Genomic DNA, 17,309 nt, shown 5'->3' on the forward strand with positions numbered 1-17,309 from the left:
TTGCGGATGGTTACTCACAACCGGCACGAGAGCTGCTAATACGAATGCCGTTGCTCAGCGCACTCGCATTCCGTTGCAATCGGGCCCGTGCAGGGCGTGAGCGAGACAACGCTAGGCGCTCTCTCTCCAACTAGAATGGAAATGGACTTGTTTAGAGGCAGGCTGGAAATGTGCGACGGCGACGTTCGACGGCAACGCCCTCCGAGCCGTGCTACTGGCGGCTGGTGGTGTCGACTATATCGTTCCAATGCACACACACACGCACACCACCAACGCTCACGCACACACACACGTGCGCTCGCCCGCTTTTCCGCCCAAGCCAGGAGAGAAAACAAACACGGCAACGGCTGCCTGGAAGTGCGACACCTTACCACCAATCAGAGCGTTCCATGCGCTATTCGTGTGTTTGTGTGTGTGTGTGTGTGTGTGTGTGTGTGTGTGTGTGTGTGTGACGTCAGGCAGTTCTCTGTGTTGTTCAATCGCTTGCTCCATTGACAGGTGCGACTTTTATTAGCAGCAGCAGCTACTATTTGAGCCAAACAAAAGAAAGCAAAAACGAAATGGAAATACGACCATTAATTACTTCTTATTTGGACGCTTTCCCGTGGCCTGGGGTAGTGTTTCCATATTGGGCACGCCCATTTGTTTTGTTTGGCTAGTCGCTGATGTTTGTTTACCTTTCGGCCGAGCGACTTTACGCCGAATCTCATTCAACATGAACGATCGTGACGTAGCAACAACAAAATAATATTAATGAAAAAAAAAACAAACAAAACAAAAAATAGGTTGGCCTATATTTTTAGATAAGTGCTGTTCAAAGAGATAAGCAGCAGTTGTACAGTGCACTACCTTTTGCTTTATTGCTAAACTAAGTGAAAAGTTAATATATATCAAACAGAAACAAACTTTTATACAAGTTTTTTAATATTATGAGTTATATACACATACATTTTATATGTGAATACGTTAAGTAAGATTAATTTGTTGTTAGCGTGTAATATACCATAAAATTGCAATACAAATTTGAGGCTATGTTAAGATTATTAAAAAAATTTTTAAATATTTAAGAAAAGGTTCACACATATTTCGGATGGCCTGCACTCCCAAATATATATATATTTATAATTTTTTAATCAACATATAATATTTTTTGTTTGTTTGTTTTTATCTGAGCTCACGCACAGTTAACCATGGTTAAATACATTAAATTGGATGATTTATTTGTGTCTTTAATCTAAAAATATTTTTAAAAATTTTGAAAGCCATTGTGCCATATTTTTATTCATATTCGCCATTAATTTTCTTTTGACATATTTTAAACGAAATAATAAATATTCTTTTTAATTGCATTGAGGAAACAGATATACATTTTTTGCCTTGGCTGATAGAGGCTACTTTTCATGAAAATATATATATACAATAGAAAATTAAGTAAAATAAATAGAAAAGTAATTCATTTATAAACTCGATTTTCAATGCAATTATAAAAATCAAGTTCATATTATTATTATTATAAATTTTGTATATCATTGCGATACAGATCAATTGATATGCTTTAGAAAACCCTGTTACTTTGAGCTGCATTCGAAGTACTTAAGGAAGACATAATATCTAATCTATTAACATCGTTTAAAAAGTGTTTATCTTATCTAGCATGTAACATGCATACAATTCTTCCAGACATTATTTTTTAAGACTAGAGCCAATTAGCTAATAGGCACTAGTTTTACCTTGCGAATGTACTTTAAAGTTTTGTGGCAAAGTGACAAAAGTTTTTGATCTCTTGCTGTATTAAATTCTCTAAGGTACTTGGTGAACTTTATATTTGAAATCAGATGCATCTGAGATTTAATAAAATTTTGAAAAAATGTTGCACTTAAACGAACTTACCGCAGAGCAGCATATTCGAAATATATAATTTTACGAGCTGCTTTTTATAGGGCGACAGCCAGAAAGCCAACTAAAACACATACACAGCGGGCGCATCAAGAGCGTATTCACTGTATTTGTGTGCTCTGATGTGGTCGAGTCCACGGCGAGGTGAGGTGAAGTTCGTGTTGTTTTGTTTACTTTTTATGATAATGTAATAAAAGCGAATTAACCTATAAAACCAAAAAGTGTGCCTGACATGATGGAATTGCGCCATAAGGTATGGGCGTGTCCTTGCCAAGCGCAAGATATATGGTTGTAACAAATACATACAAGGCGCAAGTACCACCCAAATCCAACGAGAATCAAAACAAGAAAAAACAACTGACTACGACACGCCGAACGTTAAATACGCTAAGAAATGCTCTTACTCCGATTCTGTAGTTAGATTTGATATTGATATTCTTGATAACGTTTTCCTCATATTAAAGAAACATCGTGAAGCTCTAAAATGATGGGCTTGATCTAGATTGAGAAACCTAAAAAAAAATCGTGATACAAGAATTATAGATACTTTTTAAAAACGTATAAGGACTTCTCTTCTGACAAAATGATAATACCCTACTTTAAGTGCATAAAACGAGAGCAACAGTATGTTGGCTTAAAGCAGCAAATGACCAAAAACAATTCGCGTAAACAAATTTAAAGGGATGTGAAGGAAAAATGGCGACTCGCTGGCCGAGGCAGAGGAACGAGATGGAGGTGAACGCCAGCAAAAGCCACTTCAAAGTGTCCCTCTGGGTGTTAAGTACAATATTTGCTCTGTTGCGCGTTTTACGAGCTGCACTTTTTGCCAACAACAGCGGGCAGCGGGAGGCGGACGAACGGGCGCTGAGTCAAATGCAATCAATCAATGGGTCAGCATGACGGTACGACGACGAGTGCCAGCCACATGGGGCGTTTCCATTTGCGGCCGCCACATTGACCACCCTTGGTGCGCCATGGGTAAAGGGATGGGGGGCTGGGCAGAAAACTCCTGACTACCAGGCTGGCTCAATCAAGAGGCATCTCGGTTACGTCAAGAGTAGTTCCACTTTACAAATCAGTTTGCCGCCACTTAAACCTATTTTGACAATTGAGCTGTCCGACCGACTGTCACGCTGACAGCGTTCACTTTTCGCGCCACTCGAATTGCATAAATGTCATCCAAATGCACGCGGTGGTTGCCTGCCGCGCCACACTCTCTCCCCTAGCCGCACCCCTCTCAGCCATTAGCCGGCTGAGGGACGCGCATTTTATGCCGTTTTAATTGCAACATCTGTCACTGCGGTTTATGCATATATCAATTTCAAAATAGCTGCCAAATGGTAACGGCAATGATTCGAGTGCCCGTAGCCAAAAACCCAAACCCATACCCAAACCCAAATCCAGATTCAAACCCGAACCCAAGCCCTAAAAATTGTAGCAAAAAGTACCACCATGCAAAATGAATTATTTTTATTTTCATTTTTATTATTCTCGCTTGCAAACTCAGGCGACAAAACTGTCACAACACTCGCTGCTGACACGACTGCCTGATGAAGACGAGGGCAGTGGCAGTGGCAGTAGCAGTAGCTGTGGCAGTGGCAGTAACAGTCGCAGTTGCTGTGGATGGGGCACGCACTACGCGACCATTGTTTTTGGCATTGTTGCAGTTGATGTTGTTGTTGTTGTTGTTGTTGCTGTTGTTGCTGTTGTTTTTGTTGTCATTGTCAGCAGGCCCGACTTTAATGGATGTCAGAATACATAAAAATTGTCAAAGGGAAATATCGCAATGTTACATAATTGATTTCCATTACACAATGCCAAAATGTTTATATTGAAGTGCTTAGCTGGTATCCATAAAATTGCACGCTATTAAATAAACATTCAAATCGATCATGTTGTCCTAGCAACCATCTTTATATTGAGCAACAACATTTGGGGCTTAAAGTTGAATTTTCAAAAACAACTTCGCAATTGTTTTGCCCTTTAGAACTTTATCTCAATTAGGGTAAAAGTTTATAAGTATATATTAGAGACCTCTGCTTTGAATATAACTTGCTTCGCTTCTGAAGCTCACGGCACAAAATACTTCAAAAATTGTAAACACTTTTTAATAAATAAATTAGAGACGTGTTTGCCGCATTTTGTAAAAGCCCACACCTTATGAGGATATATTGGGCTCAAAAGTTGTGAGGTAATTCAGCCACCACACCACAGCATATTCATACGTAGATACCTTTCTGTTTAAAAGTTTAACTGTTTAAATAGATCTTTTTAATTGACAGTCTAATAGCCGCGTCATAAGACCTATTATTGCATACGAATTCTATTGAAAACACGAAATGGTAATCGGCTGCAAGTGCAAAGGACATACAAACATTTAATGTATTTGCCAGGCTCGTGTTTAGATGTAATTGGTAAATTCTTTTAAGCGCTTTGGCAAACAATGCCTTCTGCCGGATACGGTGTGGGGGTGGCGCAGGACGAGACAGAATAATGCTGAGCCGCTTCGGTTGTGGATTGCCAAATGAGTTTGTCAATCAAAATGCAAATGTCAGTAGGAAAGTGACATAATCCCACTTGGGAGCTGAGCTAAGCCGAGCGAAACGAGCCGAAATCCCGGTGCGAGTTAAACCGTTTGACCGCAGCCGCCGAAGGCAGCCGTTCCACAGGCATCTGAGTGAGTTCCCGGTCTCAATTCTGGATGCGAGTCGCTACGGAAATAGCAACATATGACGAGGCCGGCGACGACATTTTGACGTGTGAGTGCCGTCAAAGTGCGAGAGGGAGAGTGGGACGGGGATGACAGCGACTACTGCAAGTGCGACAGTGCGGAGCGGCGGGGGTGTTAAATTGCAATAATCGGCTCTTGAGCTCAGCGAACGCAGCGACAACGTTTATGTTTTATGTGCTCATTTATAATGCGCACTGCTCATTTGGTAATGGTTCGATAATGAGATGGCAGGAGAGTACTTAAAAGGCTGCCAAGGACTGGCACAATCCCAGGCCCTGCCTGGAAAGCCGGACATCTGTTTGCTGCTTGTGTGTGCAAACACACACACACAGGCTGCGGCCTACTCAGTCCAACTCCCAACACTTGTCCAGGTTGAGCCACAATAAATCTCAAACACTTTTCAAAAACCTTGTGACAGCTGTGGCCGATCTTAACGTTCAATCCGTTTGGTGGGGAGGCGGCTGAGGGGAAAGACTTGGCTGGCAACTTCGATAAGCTCGCATGTAACTTTAGGCGCCACTCGCCGGGGGTCAACAGGGACCCATTGGAGACAGGCAACAAAATCAAAAAAACAATTAAGAATACTCCAGACAAAAGAGCCCGGCTCTGAGATACCCTCGAATCGAGAGCTGAGCTGCTGCCTTCCTTCTATAGGAAATGCTCCTTTCAAAGTGGATGTATGAAGTATTTTAAAGGAAAATATTCTGGATCTGTGGATGCTTTAAAATTTATGTTTAAGAAACTCAACCGTTCCAAATTTTAAATCTCTTAAGTATTAAAGACTCTGAGTCAGATAGACAAGCTTGACTAGATCTCCTCGACTGTTAAGACCTATCAAGAATATATATATTTTATGTACACAAAAAAGGGCCTGCTTTTCTCTGTTATATTAATTTGCACACAGCCATTATACCCTTTTCGCCAATGTGTTCAGGGTATGAAAATAAGAAGCCCAAGTGGGAAAGAAAAGAGGAAACATCTAAACAACTAGCCAGCCACGACTTCGATGTGACTGAAATAGATAGACCTAGTCGTAGACCCGCAACAGACGCAGTCAGTGTCAGTCGCCAGTTGGCAAACCAAAAAAAAAAAAAAACACAAAAAGAGAAAAAAAAGAGTCATAAAAGTGAATAAGCCCATTCCCAATTGCCAATTATACTGCAGCAGCCCCACCATGACAAGACAAACGTTCCAGCTATCGACGATCGGAGCTGTTGTCAGGCAGTCGGCATAGACGCCATAGACCGGCCCAGAGCTGAGGCTTGCGGCAGCGGTTGGAGCGGAGGGGATTTTTCACTCACAGGAGCTTCACGACGGATTCCATTGCTCGCCTTCCAACCAGCCTGTCTTCGCATACTAAGATTTCCCTCGAGCTGGCAACGGCTTCAGACGTTCAAATTCTCTGAGAGTCGTGGCACAAAACGCCTCAAGCTATTTTATATAATATATTTCATTTAATTTGCGGCGCTTATCAGGCGCCAGCTCCAGAGACAATCGGTGACAATGGCTCAATCCTACAACAAATGAATGCCAACCATCGTGCGATTGGTAACAAACACACAGCCAGACAGGCACACACAGATATTTACAGACACATTCGGCTCCGCGTCAAAACGATTGTTTGCTTTAAAGATGCAGCCTTGATTATATGTATGTATTTGTATATTATAGAATGCAACGATCTGAAAACTGAAAATATCAGGCTAAAATTCACTTTCGAAGAAACATAGATTGTTTTTAAAGAACAGAGCATATAATGCTGAATCCTAATGTAATATGCACCAGATTTTTGTATAATACATATTTCACTAATGAACATTTAAAAAAACTCCTCTATAAACTATACAGATATGTTATTATAGTGGGATATGTAATCAAAGCTTGGGGTAATTCTACGTGTGCACTATAGTTTTTAAAAATGTATTGAGTGCTTATAAATAGAGTAATTAGTTAGGCAGGCGATATAATGATGGCAAAAATCACTTTAATCTCTGAGACATTTCACTTCAAAGCAAGTATGAAGTTATGATCTCAAATAATGAAATGTATTAATTATTTACAGATACTTTTTAGTTAGTATCTAAAAATTTGACAAATGAATTACTGTCGATCTCCTTTTAATGGAGACTATTAACCTACCTCTCAAATGCTCCCCTTACGTTTTTTAAAGCGCCTTTCTCTCCGATTTTCATGACTTCGAAAGGACTTAAGTTAAATATCAATTTGGTAATCGTTCAAAAGTGAATAATTAAATGTTTTTAGGTTCTAAAATCAGTTTGTATAACTCAGAGAAGCCTTTCACTAAGTTTTAGTACAACTCAGGCAAAAATAGAGTGTGCCGTGGTCATAAATGCACGACCCGACTCTGTTTGACTTAAATTTATATACTTTTCGCTACTAAAAAATCCAAATTAACTTTATGTCTTGATATGTTGTAGGAGACGTATGTGGTTTCGAACGAAATTATACAGTTTGTAATTGCAATATGCAAATGAATATACGTTTCGTCGACTGAAAGGCATATTGGGCCAATGGGTGGGCGCAGTCAGACAACAACAACAACAAAAACAACCACACACAGCTTGACATTTGAAACTTGAAATGTAAGTGAAAGATACAATCCCAATCTGTGTATCCAGATACGCCATTGTCGTTCTCATCGACGTCGAAGCCACAGAGACATGGTGCACAGACATTGCCAACATCAGCCGGCCTAGACTTGAACAAACTAAGCTCCTAACTGTGATGATTCCCCTGCCAGGCCGGAGACTACTTGCATGTGCACATGATAAATGACGGCCTTTCGACAATTCCCTTCGCAATCGCATTTGGCAAATCGAAAATGAAATTAACACTTTTCTCTCATATAGCCCGAATGTACGTAACATTACCATTCACAGATTTCGTCTTGCCACCCACAAAACAAACTGTTCGGCTGCTTAATCTCATTCTGCGATGCTACTGACAGTATCTTTGTCGACATCGGTTGCGGTCAAATTGAAATTTAAACAATTTGTACGTCTTTGTCTGATAAAACTGACATCTTTCTAAATGCCGCACAAAAAGAGATATTGTAATTGTATTTAACATTGCGCTGTAGAGCTAAATGTGGAGAATAAATCAATGTAAAGTCGAAATGTACAGGGTATATGAGTTATGAAGGAAGTTACAAAATGTTTTCGCAATTGGACAAAATTGTTTATTAAATTCCTCACGATTTTATTCAGCAGTTACATTTATATATATTTATATATATATATGTATATTTTATATTTTATCTGACAAGTTTATAATGTTCATGTTAACTAACATACGTATATGCAAATAATATCCATATATATTTTATAATATTTATGTATGTGCAGCAACGGAACATATGTATGTACATATGCATATATATAGATTTGCCCTGAGTAACTATGCAAAGATATATATATATATATAAAATATTATTTTAAAATACATTTTTGGCTTCTGTACATAAACTTAAATACATAAATAATTACAATTGAGAATAAATAAAATTAATAAAATCCTATTCCTATTTGTTCGAATTGGCCTGGTCACATAGCAGTCAGCTTTTTTCCGCGAAGCAGCAGGGCTGACACTCGCCTTGGTCTTGGCTCGCACTCCAGCAGCAGCCAGCTGACGTTTGTTACTGTGCAGCCCTGGCGACTGCGTATTTGTTTAGTTTTGGTGCGAATACTTTTTGGTTTAATATTTAATTGTGTGCAATAAGCTGTGAATTGTGTAAATATGAGTGCAAACGACACAACAAAGCAGCTATCGATTGTGGATATACGAAATTATATGCTGCAAAACGATGGCAAGGTGACAAACCATGCGCTTGTCAAGCACTTTAAGAAATATCTAACGCACACCCAAAGTGAGTCAGAGTCCATTCCATGCGAAATGCGTAATTGTGTATATGTTAAACTACCTGTTGACATCATAAGTCAAACCCCAACTAAACGCTACTGAAATCTAATTTCAGATGAGGCCGAGGCACGCAAACGCTTCAAAACATACGTGACGCTGCTGTCAACAATCAAAAACGAAAACAACCAAAAGTATCTAATACTGCGCAAAAAGTATATCAATGAGTGCCCCTCCGAAGAGGTTGTGGAGCGCGCCGTCGAGGCCGCTGGCAATGCCTCGACACCGTCCAGCCCAGGAGCTGGCTCGCTGGTATCTGTTACCGACAGCGGCGTCTCGCCCCTCAGACAGCCGCCGCCCTACAAAGCTCCGCCCGAGGTGCAACAGTCGCCAGTGGCAGCAGCACCAACGCCCGTGCCGGCTGCAATCGTCAGCAGCGGCATTGTTGTACACCCGGGTCAAGTGGAAAGCTATCGGGATTGCGTTAACGAATTCACAGCCGCCATGCAACGCATTGACCCAGCGCGCCTCGAGCTGCAATCATCTGCCAAGCCAGATGTTGACACGAACAACGAGCTCGACACCGTTGCCGTTGCTGGTGCCAAGTCTGTATCCCGTGCCAATTCTGTGGACGAGACCGGCAACAAGGAGAATATTCCGCGCTTCTCTTTCTCGTCGGGCGCATCAACCGATAGCTCGGCCACAGACAAAGTGTCCGGCACAGAGGCGGGCGACGCGGCTGAGAATCCCATCAGCGTTAAGGAAGCGACACGTAAATTCAACCGGATGGCCTCCGAAGAAGAGGCTAAAATAATATCGCCGCCGCCCAAGAAAAAACCAGAGAAGGTATGTTTTGTATACCCTTGCCCCATTGCAAATGGGTATATTGTTGTAGAAATGTTTTTAGTAGGCAGAAGAAGGAAGAATTTCCGACCCTATTGTGTATATTTTCTTGATACGACATTCTAACTTGCCTGTATTTATAAAAGGAAGCTAAATTGTTTATAAAAGTAGCTTGGCGTCTAGCTGAGGGTATCTTCTAGTCGAGCACTCGCAGTTAGAGCTGTCTTACGTGTTTTTATATGTTCAACAAAACCGGTTAACATTGAGCCCAGCATAAGATGCGGGTGCGGGTGCGATGGCTTGCCAATGCCAGTCGCGCATCGTTGGTGCTGCTCGGCCAGCAGTTCCAACTGGGCCGCTTTTAGCTATTCCCCACTTCCTGTGGGAAGCATTTAGAGTGAGATTCTGTTCGTCGCGTTTGTTTCTGTGTCAAACAGAACAAAACCAAACCAAATAAAAAACGCACAGTTTTTGCATTTTACGAATTCGTCTTGCTTTATTGTGATGATTAATTTTTCAAATTGCATGCCAAGAACTTTCCGAATTCCATTTTCTATGATCGTAGAGCAATTTAAAGGCAGATTAGATCTGGCCTACACTGATTCTGTGTGATTCTTAAATCTAATTCGCAACAAATTCCCAGATGAGGGTCTTGTCTCACACCAACGCGGGCACTTAGGCACCAGACTTAAATATAGCTCGAGTGGAACTGCTGGCTTGGTCGCAACTGTCAGCAGAGTGTGTGTGTGTGTGTGTGTGTGTGAGTGTGTGTGTCACGAACTGCCACCAGCACATTCGAATTGTACAAATCCATTAATTTTATTCGTGGACAATAAAATGTAAGTTTCATAACATTACATGCGCCCGCTGCAACGTCTGCCAGTCTGGTTGTCTGTCCGTCTGGCCATTCGGCCCATTGTCATCAGCGTCACTCATTCTTTCAGATATCTATATAAATATATGTGTGCTTGACATGCGTACATGCATTCACCGACGCATGTACTTTGTTAATATATAACTTTTTTCATTATGCGCCGCCCACTCGCCCTGCCAACATTTAATGGAAAATGTTGCAGACAGTTAAGCGTAATTTGAATGCTCTTCTGTTGCATTAATTGTGGATTTAGCTAATCAGGGATGTAATTACAGATTCACAAAGATGTCTTGACTAAGCCCTCCATTTACTTGTTAAAATATGCTGCTTTTATCTAAATCCAATGAAAATAGTACAACTCTATAAAGGTCTATAGGCAGAATTGGACGAAGAATGAGTTTTCTTATGGCTAAATCGGTTTTCCAAGATATTTTCATCAAACTCTGCATTTCTACTCTACTCTCACCTGTCCGCGAAACCGTATACCATAGTATTAAATCTTCTGCTTTTCAAAGATATCCTAACGTTCTCTATACTATATCAAATTACCTGAGCTGTTTCCAAGTCTTAAAAAGCTTTTATTTCAAATCAAGTAATGCAGTTTAATCAAATTAAGTCACACCTGAAATATGTATTTTGATGGCATTGCTAAAGTTTCGCTAGCAAAACTCGAAATTCTTTTGTGCCATTCTTACAGAAATCAACGGAGTACAACTGAGTTTCGAGCTATTCATTGAGTACATTCATGTGTGTATGGATAAATGTGTGGATATATTGGCTATGCATATAGCCGAAAATAAAAGGCGACAACATGTTAAAAATTTGTCAAGCGTTACGAGAAAATCGTTTCGAAGCAAATGTTTTTCGAGTTAAAGACGCCGGCAATTACCAATGGGCTGAATTGACAAACAACTGTCATCCACTCAGGGCTGTCAATCAAAGTATTCGGGTTTAGGCATAAAGCAAAGGCAACTGCATAAATCATCCCAGAACGAACGCTAGATGAATGTGTATGCTCCGTCCGTGCACAAGCACGTCCAGGCGGGGCGACAGGCTGCAGCAGTAGATGGATGTCAAAGTCGGAACTCGAAATTGTCAACTGCATGTCAAGCGCTATAAAAACTCAACACTCGACTAAAACACTAAGGAAAAGACTTAAGTGCCTATTTGTGCACACACACATTCACACACAGGCACACTCTTGTCCACTTATGTGTGTTAAATTAATGTTTACATGTATCGAAACGTTTTCCAGCGACTAAAAATCACAGAATTTATGTTAGTTTTCTCACGTTTTCCATGTTTCCGGATTAATGTTGCCCAATTACATGCAACAAATATTTCCTCTATTAGCTGATAGAAGACGATTCTGTCTAGTGCTGAGCACAGGGTATTCACAGTCGAGCAGTCGCGAGCTATACTTATGTAAGCCCTTAGTTCATTTTTTGATCTGCAGAACGAATCTATGTATCAGGAAGAATCGGTCGTAAAATGGGTTAATAAACTTTGCGTTGTTGTAACAATTCTTGACCAAACTCGATAACTATGTGCCTAACCATTCCCCTTACATATTATCCCAGTTAAACCTAGTCAAACCTAATTACAAACTTTTGAAATTAATTGAGCAACATATTCTCCTATTCAGATAGTTTACAAACATCATTGTCCAAGCTGTAAACCTGTAAAAATTGTTAACAAATCTGTGCGCTAACAAGACAAATCAACAATCCCAAGTAAAAAATAAAATAAAAAAAATTAAGACGGCGCCAGCAATCTTTACTTATTACCATCCCTCGACGGATTCTGTTTAATAAAAAATTATTAATCATCCAAAAATGGTAGAAAAAGTGCCAAATCATGCACGAAAGAGTTTTCAAATGGTATGCCCGTGCTTCATATTTTTCCCGCGATCAACTGACGCACATAGATCCATCAATATAGACCGTGAAATCTTGGCGCCGCAACTGTAATCGCTACGGGCTTGTTCTGCCTTGCAAGCTGATCAATTAAATTCGTTTCGAGTGTTTTTTAATTAGCTTCATGAGTTGGCAATTTGTGCATTTAGGCAGCACCCACTTTAAGATATAAGCACTTTATCGAAATATATATCTAACGTTGAGCTGAAATTGATCTGCCAATAATGTTTATTAAACTTGTCTGTGTAAGAAAATCACTAACGTTTGACAGCTGTTTTGAATGTTGCGCTTATCCCTAGGTGTTAACAACAGATACATTCTAATTATCTTTATCTAAATCGAACTGAAATAATTTTTAAAATATTGTACCCAAAGATAGACAGGCTCTGCATTTAGTTCCAAGTATATATGTTTAAACTTCAGCTAAAAAGTTTAAAAAGTTTAACGAATCTGCTGTCTAAGATCTTCGCTAATTAAAAAGTTAACTTACTTGCTTACAAATGTATCTGCTAAGATTAATAATCCTAACAAGTTGACAGCCCTTTAATCGTAAGCTTAAACAAACTTGCTCAGTGCGACAATAATGTAACTATAATATTTTTATATAGGATCGGAAACCATGATTGAAAATATGACTTCTTTTGTGAAAATGTGTTTGTCTAGACTCTGTTAAGCCTCAGTCATTGTCGCTTTAACAATTCAAGAGCCCTCACACAGTTTTGTACATCTAAAGCTAGGTTAGTTGACTTTATATCCCTGGACATACATGGCATAGTGTTTGTCCCAAAATCACTAAATTAACAATTTTAAAGGACTGTTACCCGTTTGTAGTGCTGCTTAACGGGCAACGAAATGAAGCCCGACTGCAGCATCAAACAGACCACATATATTTTTATTAACCCACAAGGTACTTTGGTGGCCAGTGCCCGTGTCCCAATATGCATATTAAGTCCAACGAGGGAGTGGAATGGGGGCGGGTTAAGAGAAAAACCCTTTTTGGATAAAAACAAGTTGGTGAAACATGTTAACATAGCCAATAAGCAGCAATAGAAATTAGTTAGGCAAAGCTATACTCATCACGGCCAGGCGACCACAAAGGACCCAATTAAAAATGTAAGGAAACAAACCAAAAGTTGTTATTGCTGTTAAACAACAACGCAGTATGTCCCGAAGCGGTTAAATTTACAACAAGAGCAACAATGTCGACCCATCGAGGACGTGGAGCATCAACCAACCGGTGCCGCCTCCGCCGCCCGGCATTGGCAACTTGTGTTGTGATCAGAGCGGACAATGGCAACGACTACGGTATACGGCATACGGCAATGGCAAACATGACCATTTTGTGGCTTCATCCGTTTTTAAGGGAGCCAAAGGTAACTTTCGGGTGGTGGCAAACGCAAACACACACACAGAGCGAAAGGACACAGCCCAGCGCCGCACAGGACATGGCACGGTCTGGTTGGGTCGGGTCTGGTCTGGTCTGCTGTGGCCTGGCCCGGCTTGGCCTGGCATGGCGGAGGACAACGGCTAGCAGTGTGATATAATATCTTGCATAAAGGGACACACAGGACATAAGAAAGCCAGCCAACAAACAAGCGATTGGGGAGAAATGGCCACCAACTAGACAAGGGCAGCCAACGAGCAGCAGTCGCTTCTGTTTTTTTTTTTTTTGTTCTACTCTGCAACCATTGAAAATGAGTAAAAAAAATGGGTGTTATGGTTATGTGCAAGTGTAAATGTAACAGGCAGAAGGTGACATCGCCGACCCCGTGAGGTTCATATATATATATATATATATATTCCTGATCAGCATCAATAATCGATCTAGACTGTTAACGCCAGTACCAGAGACTTATTTGAAATTTACTTGAAATTTTGAAAGTAGGTAATAGTTGTGCCCGTGCAGACAGGGTTTTCTTCTCCAAATCAACATTAAATCAGAAAATAAAAACTTTTTTGAAATAAGGTTTCCCCCTGTTCCTCCAAAATTGAACAAAAAATTTATTGGTAGAGGTAAATCTTCCCACTTAAGTCAATGTTTTTACAACCTCGAAAGTTTCATCATAAAAAAAAGCGCATTTTTCTCAGTGTGAGGCTGATGCAAGAAGGTGCACAGCAGCTGCAAGTGTGAATTTATGTATAGAAGGAAGCCAAAATCTTTGTTAGTGCAGCTTTCTTTTAGATACAGGGTATCTCCCATTCGCGCACTGAACAGAGCACACTTGTTTATTTTGTTTTACATGCTGGTTTTAGGGTATCCCCCAGTCGTGCACTTTTGATGAGAGTACGCTTGTTTATTTTGTTTTACCCCCGCATAACCGTAGAGGGTAACATACCCATTGCAGTGGCCAATTTTTGGGTGGAGACTTGGGGCGGTTCTGTTCTTTTGTTTAGCATTGACATGGCCACTTTGCCCGGGGCCTTACTTTTGCAATGTTTGTTCTGTTATGTTTTCTGTTCTGCTGCTGTTTCACTTTTTTTGTGTGTAACGCTCGTCTCGCTCACCTTGTCGGCTATTCGGCAAACGACAAACGGCAATCGGCCTTCGCTATGCGGCAGGAGGCAGGCGGCATGTGGCATGAGGTGTGTGGCATGCGGCATGCGGCATGCGGCATTCGGCATTTGCAAATGGCGCCATCGTCATCTACCTGAGCGGGTGGCTAACAGGGATTAGCTCCGGTGCGTTCGAGCACAGCGAGTAATTGGAAAAACGTGAGCACTCCCAAAGTCAAGTGGCGTGTAAATATGAAAGGAGTCTCGAGGGCAGAAGAGCTGTTGCATCCTGCGGCTAAATGCCGTACAACCATGTGTACTCGCATTTATTAGCTATTGTTACATTATGAAAAGCGGGGAGTTTTTTTTCGTTATTGTTGTTGTTGTTGTTTTTGGGGGTGGTGCTCGGCAGATACAGATACAGATACAGGTAAATAAAAGCTGACTCTTTTGCAGCTTGTTAGCAGCGCGAACATTATGCGAATGGATAATTAGTTGCCGAAAATGTTTTCCGCGCTCGTAAATATGAGGCACACATGTTTCCAGCCATTGTTGTTGTTGTCGTTGGCACATGTGTGCCAGCGCCCCTCGCTCATTAGAGTGCTCATTATCAGTGGGAATGCGTGCGTATGTGGTGGTTAAACCCCACCCCATACCCAGTCGAAATGTGTAAATCACCAAAAAGGAAAAAAACAAAAAGAAAAAACCAAAGGAAGGAAACAACTTTCGCCGGCGTTCTGGAGCTCTATTTCATTTAGCGCGTCGCTAAAGAAAATCCGGCGCACAATCTGCCTAAAGCACGCGCCTAATAAATAAAAATTATTACCTTCATAATTATGGGAAAGAACATGGCGACGGCGCCGTTGTCGAATGCGTGCGCATAATTATGCCAGCTTTTATACACACGCCCCACGCCCCAATCTACAGCCCCGCCCCCCCTTCCCTCTCCCCGCTCTAAGCGGCATCCATTGGATGCCACAAAGATTGCTGGAGCATATACACACACGCACACACACAAGTCGACATGTGTGTGTTCTAAGATCCAAATGTGTGTTGGCGTTAATGCTTTCAATGGGCTTTCTATGTTTTATACCCGTTTCATGTCGTTCTTTTCTATATGCTTATATATCTGTTGTTTTTTTTTTACCACTTCGCGACGCCCCCGCGCCTTTTGTAAATGAAGTGGTAGAAACATGTATAATTAATTTATGCGCTTTGGTACCCTCTTTTTATGTCTTTTTAGCAATTAATTGAGGAAAAGGATTCACCCGATGTTACACTTGCGCATCCCAAGGCAAAGGAGTGGATTGTCTCAATGGCAAAAGCTAATTACCAGGAGCTCGCTAAGCTCGCTAACGATTATCCGGAGCTGGTTAAACTGCAGGTTAGTTACAATTTAACTGCGTCTTTTTATTAATTGCAAGTATGAAAATAAGACTAGGAAAGTGCAAAAATCAAACTCAAACTAAACAAAACTATAATTTTGCAAAACAAAGTTAACAAAGTTTGATTGACCCGAATTAAGGGACCTTAAGGCAAGAAGTTGTTTTAAGCCGTAAACTAATAGACTAACCATTTATTTGAGATTTTAAACCTAATTAATAGATGCTTAAGATTAGGATAACGTAGTATTGGAATTTGTTTGGAAACCTTAAACAAAGAGCGTCGCACACTCCTGTTTCGTTTGGCCAACTTGATAAGTATAGAGCGCATTCATTGGCTCGAATTAAGTAGCTCGAACAAATAAAGACAAGTACAAACTATTCATAAGCATTAATTACGACAAATTAAGCAGCAACGCGTTGTTTTTGCCATGTCGAACAACATTTAAAAATGCGAGAAAAATATAATGACAGCCGCCGCGGCGGTACACGCGGCACAATCGCGATGCCCGGCCCAGTTGCTCTGACAATTAATTGTGAAATATGTTTTCAGAATTTTTAGCACTTGTAGTGCATGATGTTTGGGAAGTGGGCGTTAGTTAGGACCGGGCCACTTCTAGCGCGTGGGCCTCAACACGCTGCAATTGCCATTAGGCAAAGGCGGCAGTCGGCCGGGCATAAAACGACAACCAAAACTAGACTATAGCGTTAAATCGAGCGCAACAGAACTTGACCGGCAAGGATGGTCCAAAATATATGTGTATACCATTATATATATATATATATATATATATATATATATATATATAAGTATATGAATATATGTTCTGGTACATGTAATTTCCATTTTGGACAGACAACTGAAAACAAGCGTTTGACAGAACACATGTTTATATTTGTACTCTCATCAAAATGATTTTAAGCAATGCTTTTTACACTCCGCCCACGAACTGCGCCCAGTTGGCAATTGTCGCCGGCAAAACACATGTTTAATCAAATTACAAATGTTAGACATACATATAGTGTACCAGAAGAAATTAACCGGCGTCGCACGGGTCAAACAAATAATGTTGTAAATGCAAGTAGGACGAAATTGCTTGTGTATTTCGTGTTAACTTAAACAACAAGTCTGCTCCAATTGCAGCCCAATTTCGATGCATACATTCACACAATTGTAGGAATGGGAAATTGTTGCCAGATTTGAACCGGCGCCCTCGCGATTGTAAGTCCGACGCTCACACAAAGACTTACGATTGCAAAGCACATTTGGTTTCAAGTGGAAACTTATAGGTGGAATA

General features: G+C 40.8%; 1 protein-coding gene across 2 annotated transcripts in view; it reads left to right on the plus strand.

Moving 5' to 3' along the window:
• The first annotated feature begins 8,278 nt into the window (after positions 1-8,278).
• LOC116650716 (uncharacterized) overlaps positions 8,279-17,309 on the plus strand; it is a 32,479-nt gene continuing 23,448 nt past the window's right edge. Inside the window, exons 1-4 of one of the 2 annotated variants that reach the window (XM_070207907.1) lie at positions 8,279-8,513; positions 8,622-9,349; positions 15,873-16,013; positions 17,156-17,230. In XM_070207907.1, the coding sequence (XP_070064008.1) occupies positions 8,384-8,513; positions 8,622-9,349; positions 15,873-16,013; positions 17,156-17,215 (1,059 nt within the window). In that variant the 5' untranslated portion in view covers positions 8,279-8,383 and the 3' untranslated portion in view covers positions 17,216-17,230. Of the gene's footprint in view, positions 8,514-8,621; positions 9,350-15,872; positions 16,014-17,155; positions 17,231-17,309 lie in introns of those variants that run through there. The other variant, XM_032435175.2, reaches the window with a different exon arrangement.

This window comes from Drosophila virilis, chromosome 3 (genome assembly GCF_030788295.1).
Source record: "Drosophila virilis strain 15010-1051.87 chromosome 3, Dvir_AGI_RSII-ME, whole genome shotgun sequence".
NCBI lineage: Eukaryota > Metazoa > Arthropoda > Insecta > Diptera > Drosophilidae > Drosophila > Drosophila virilis.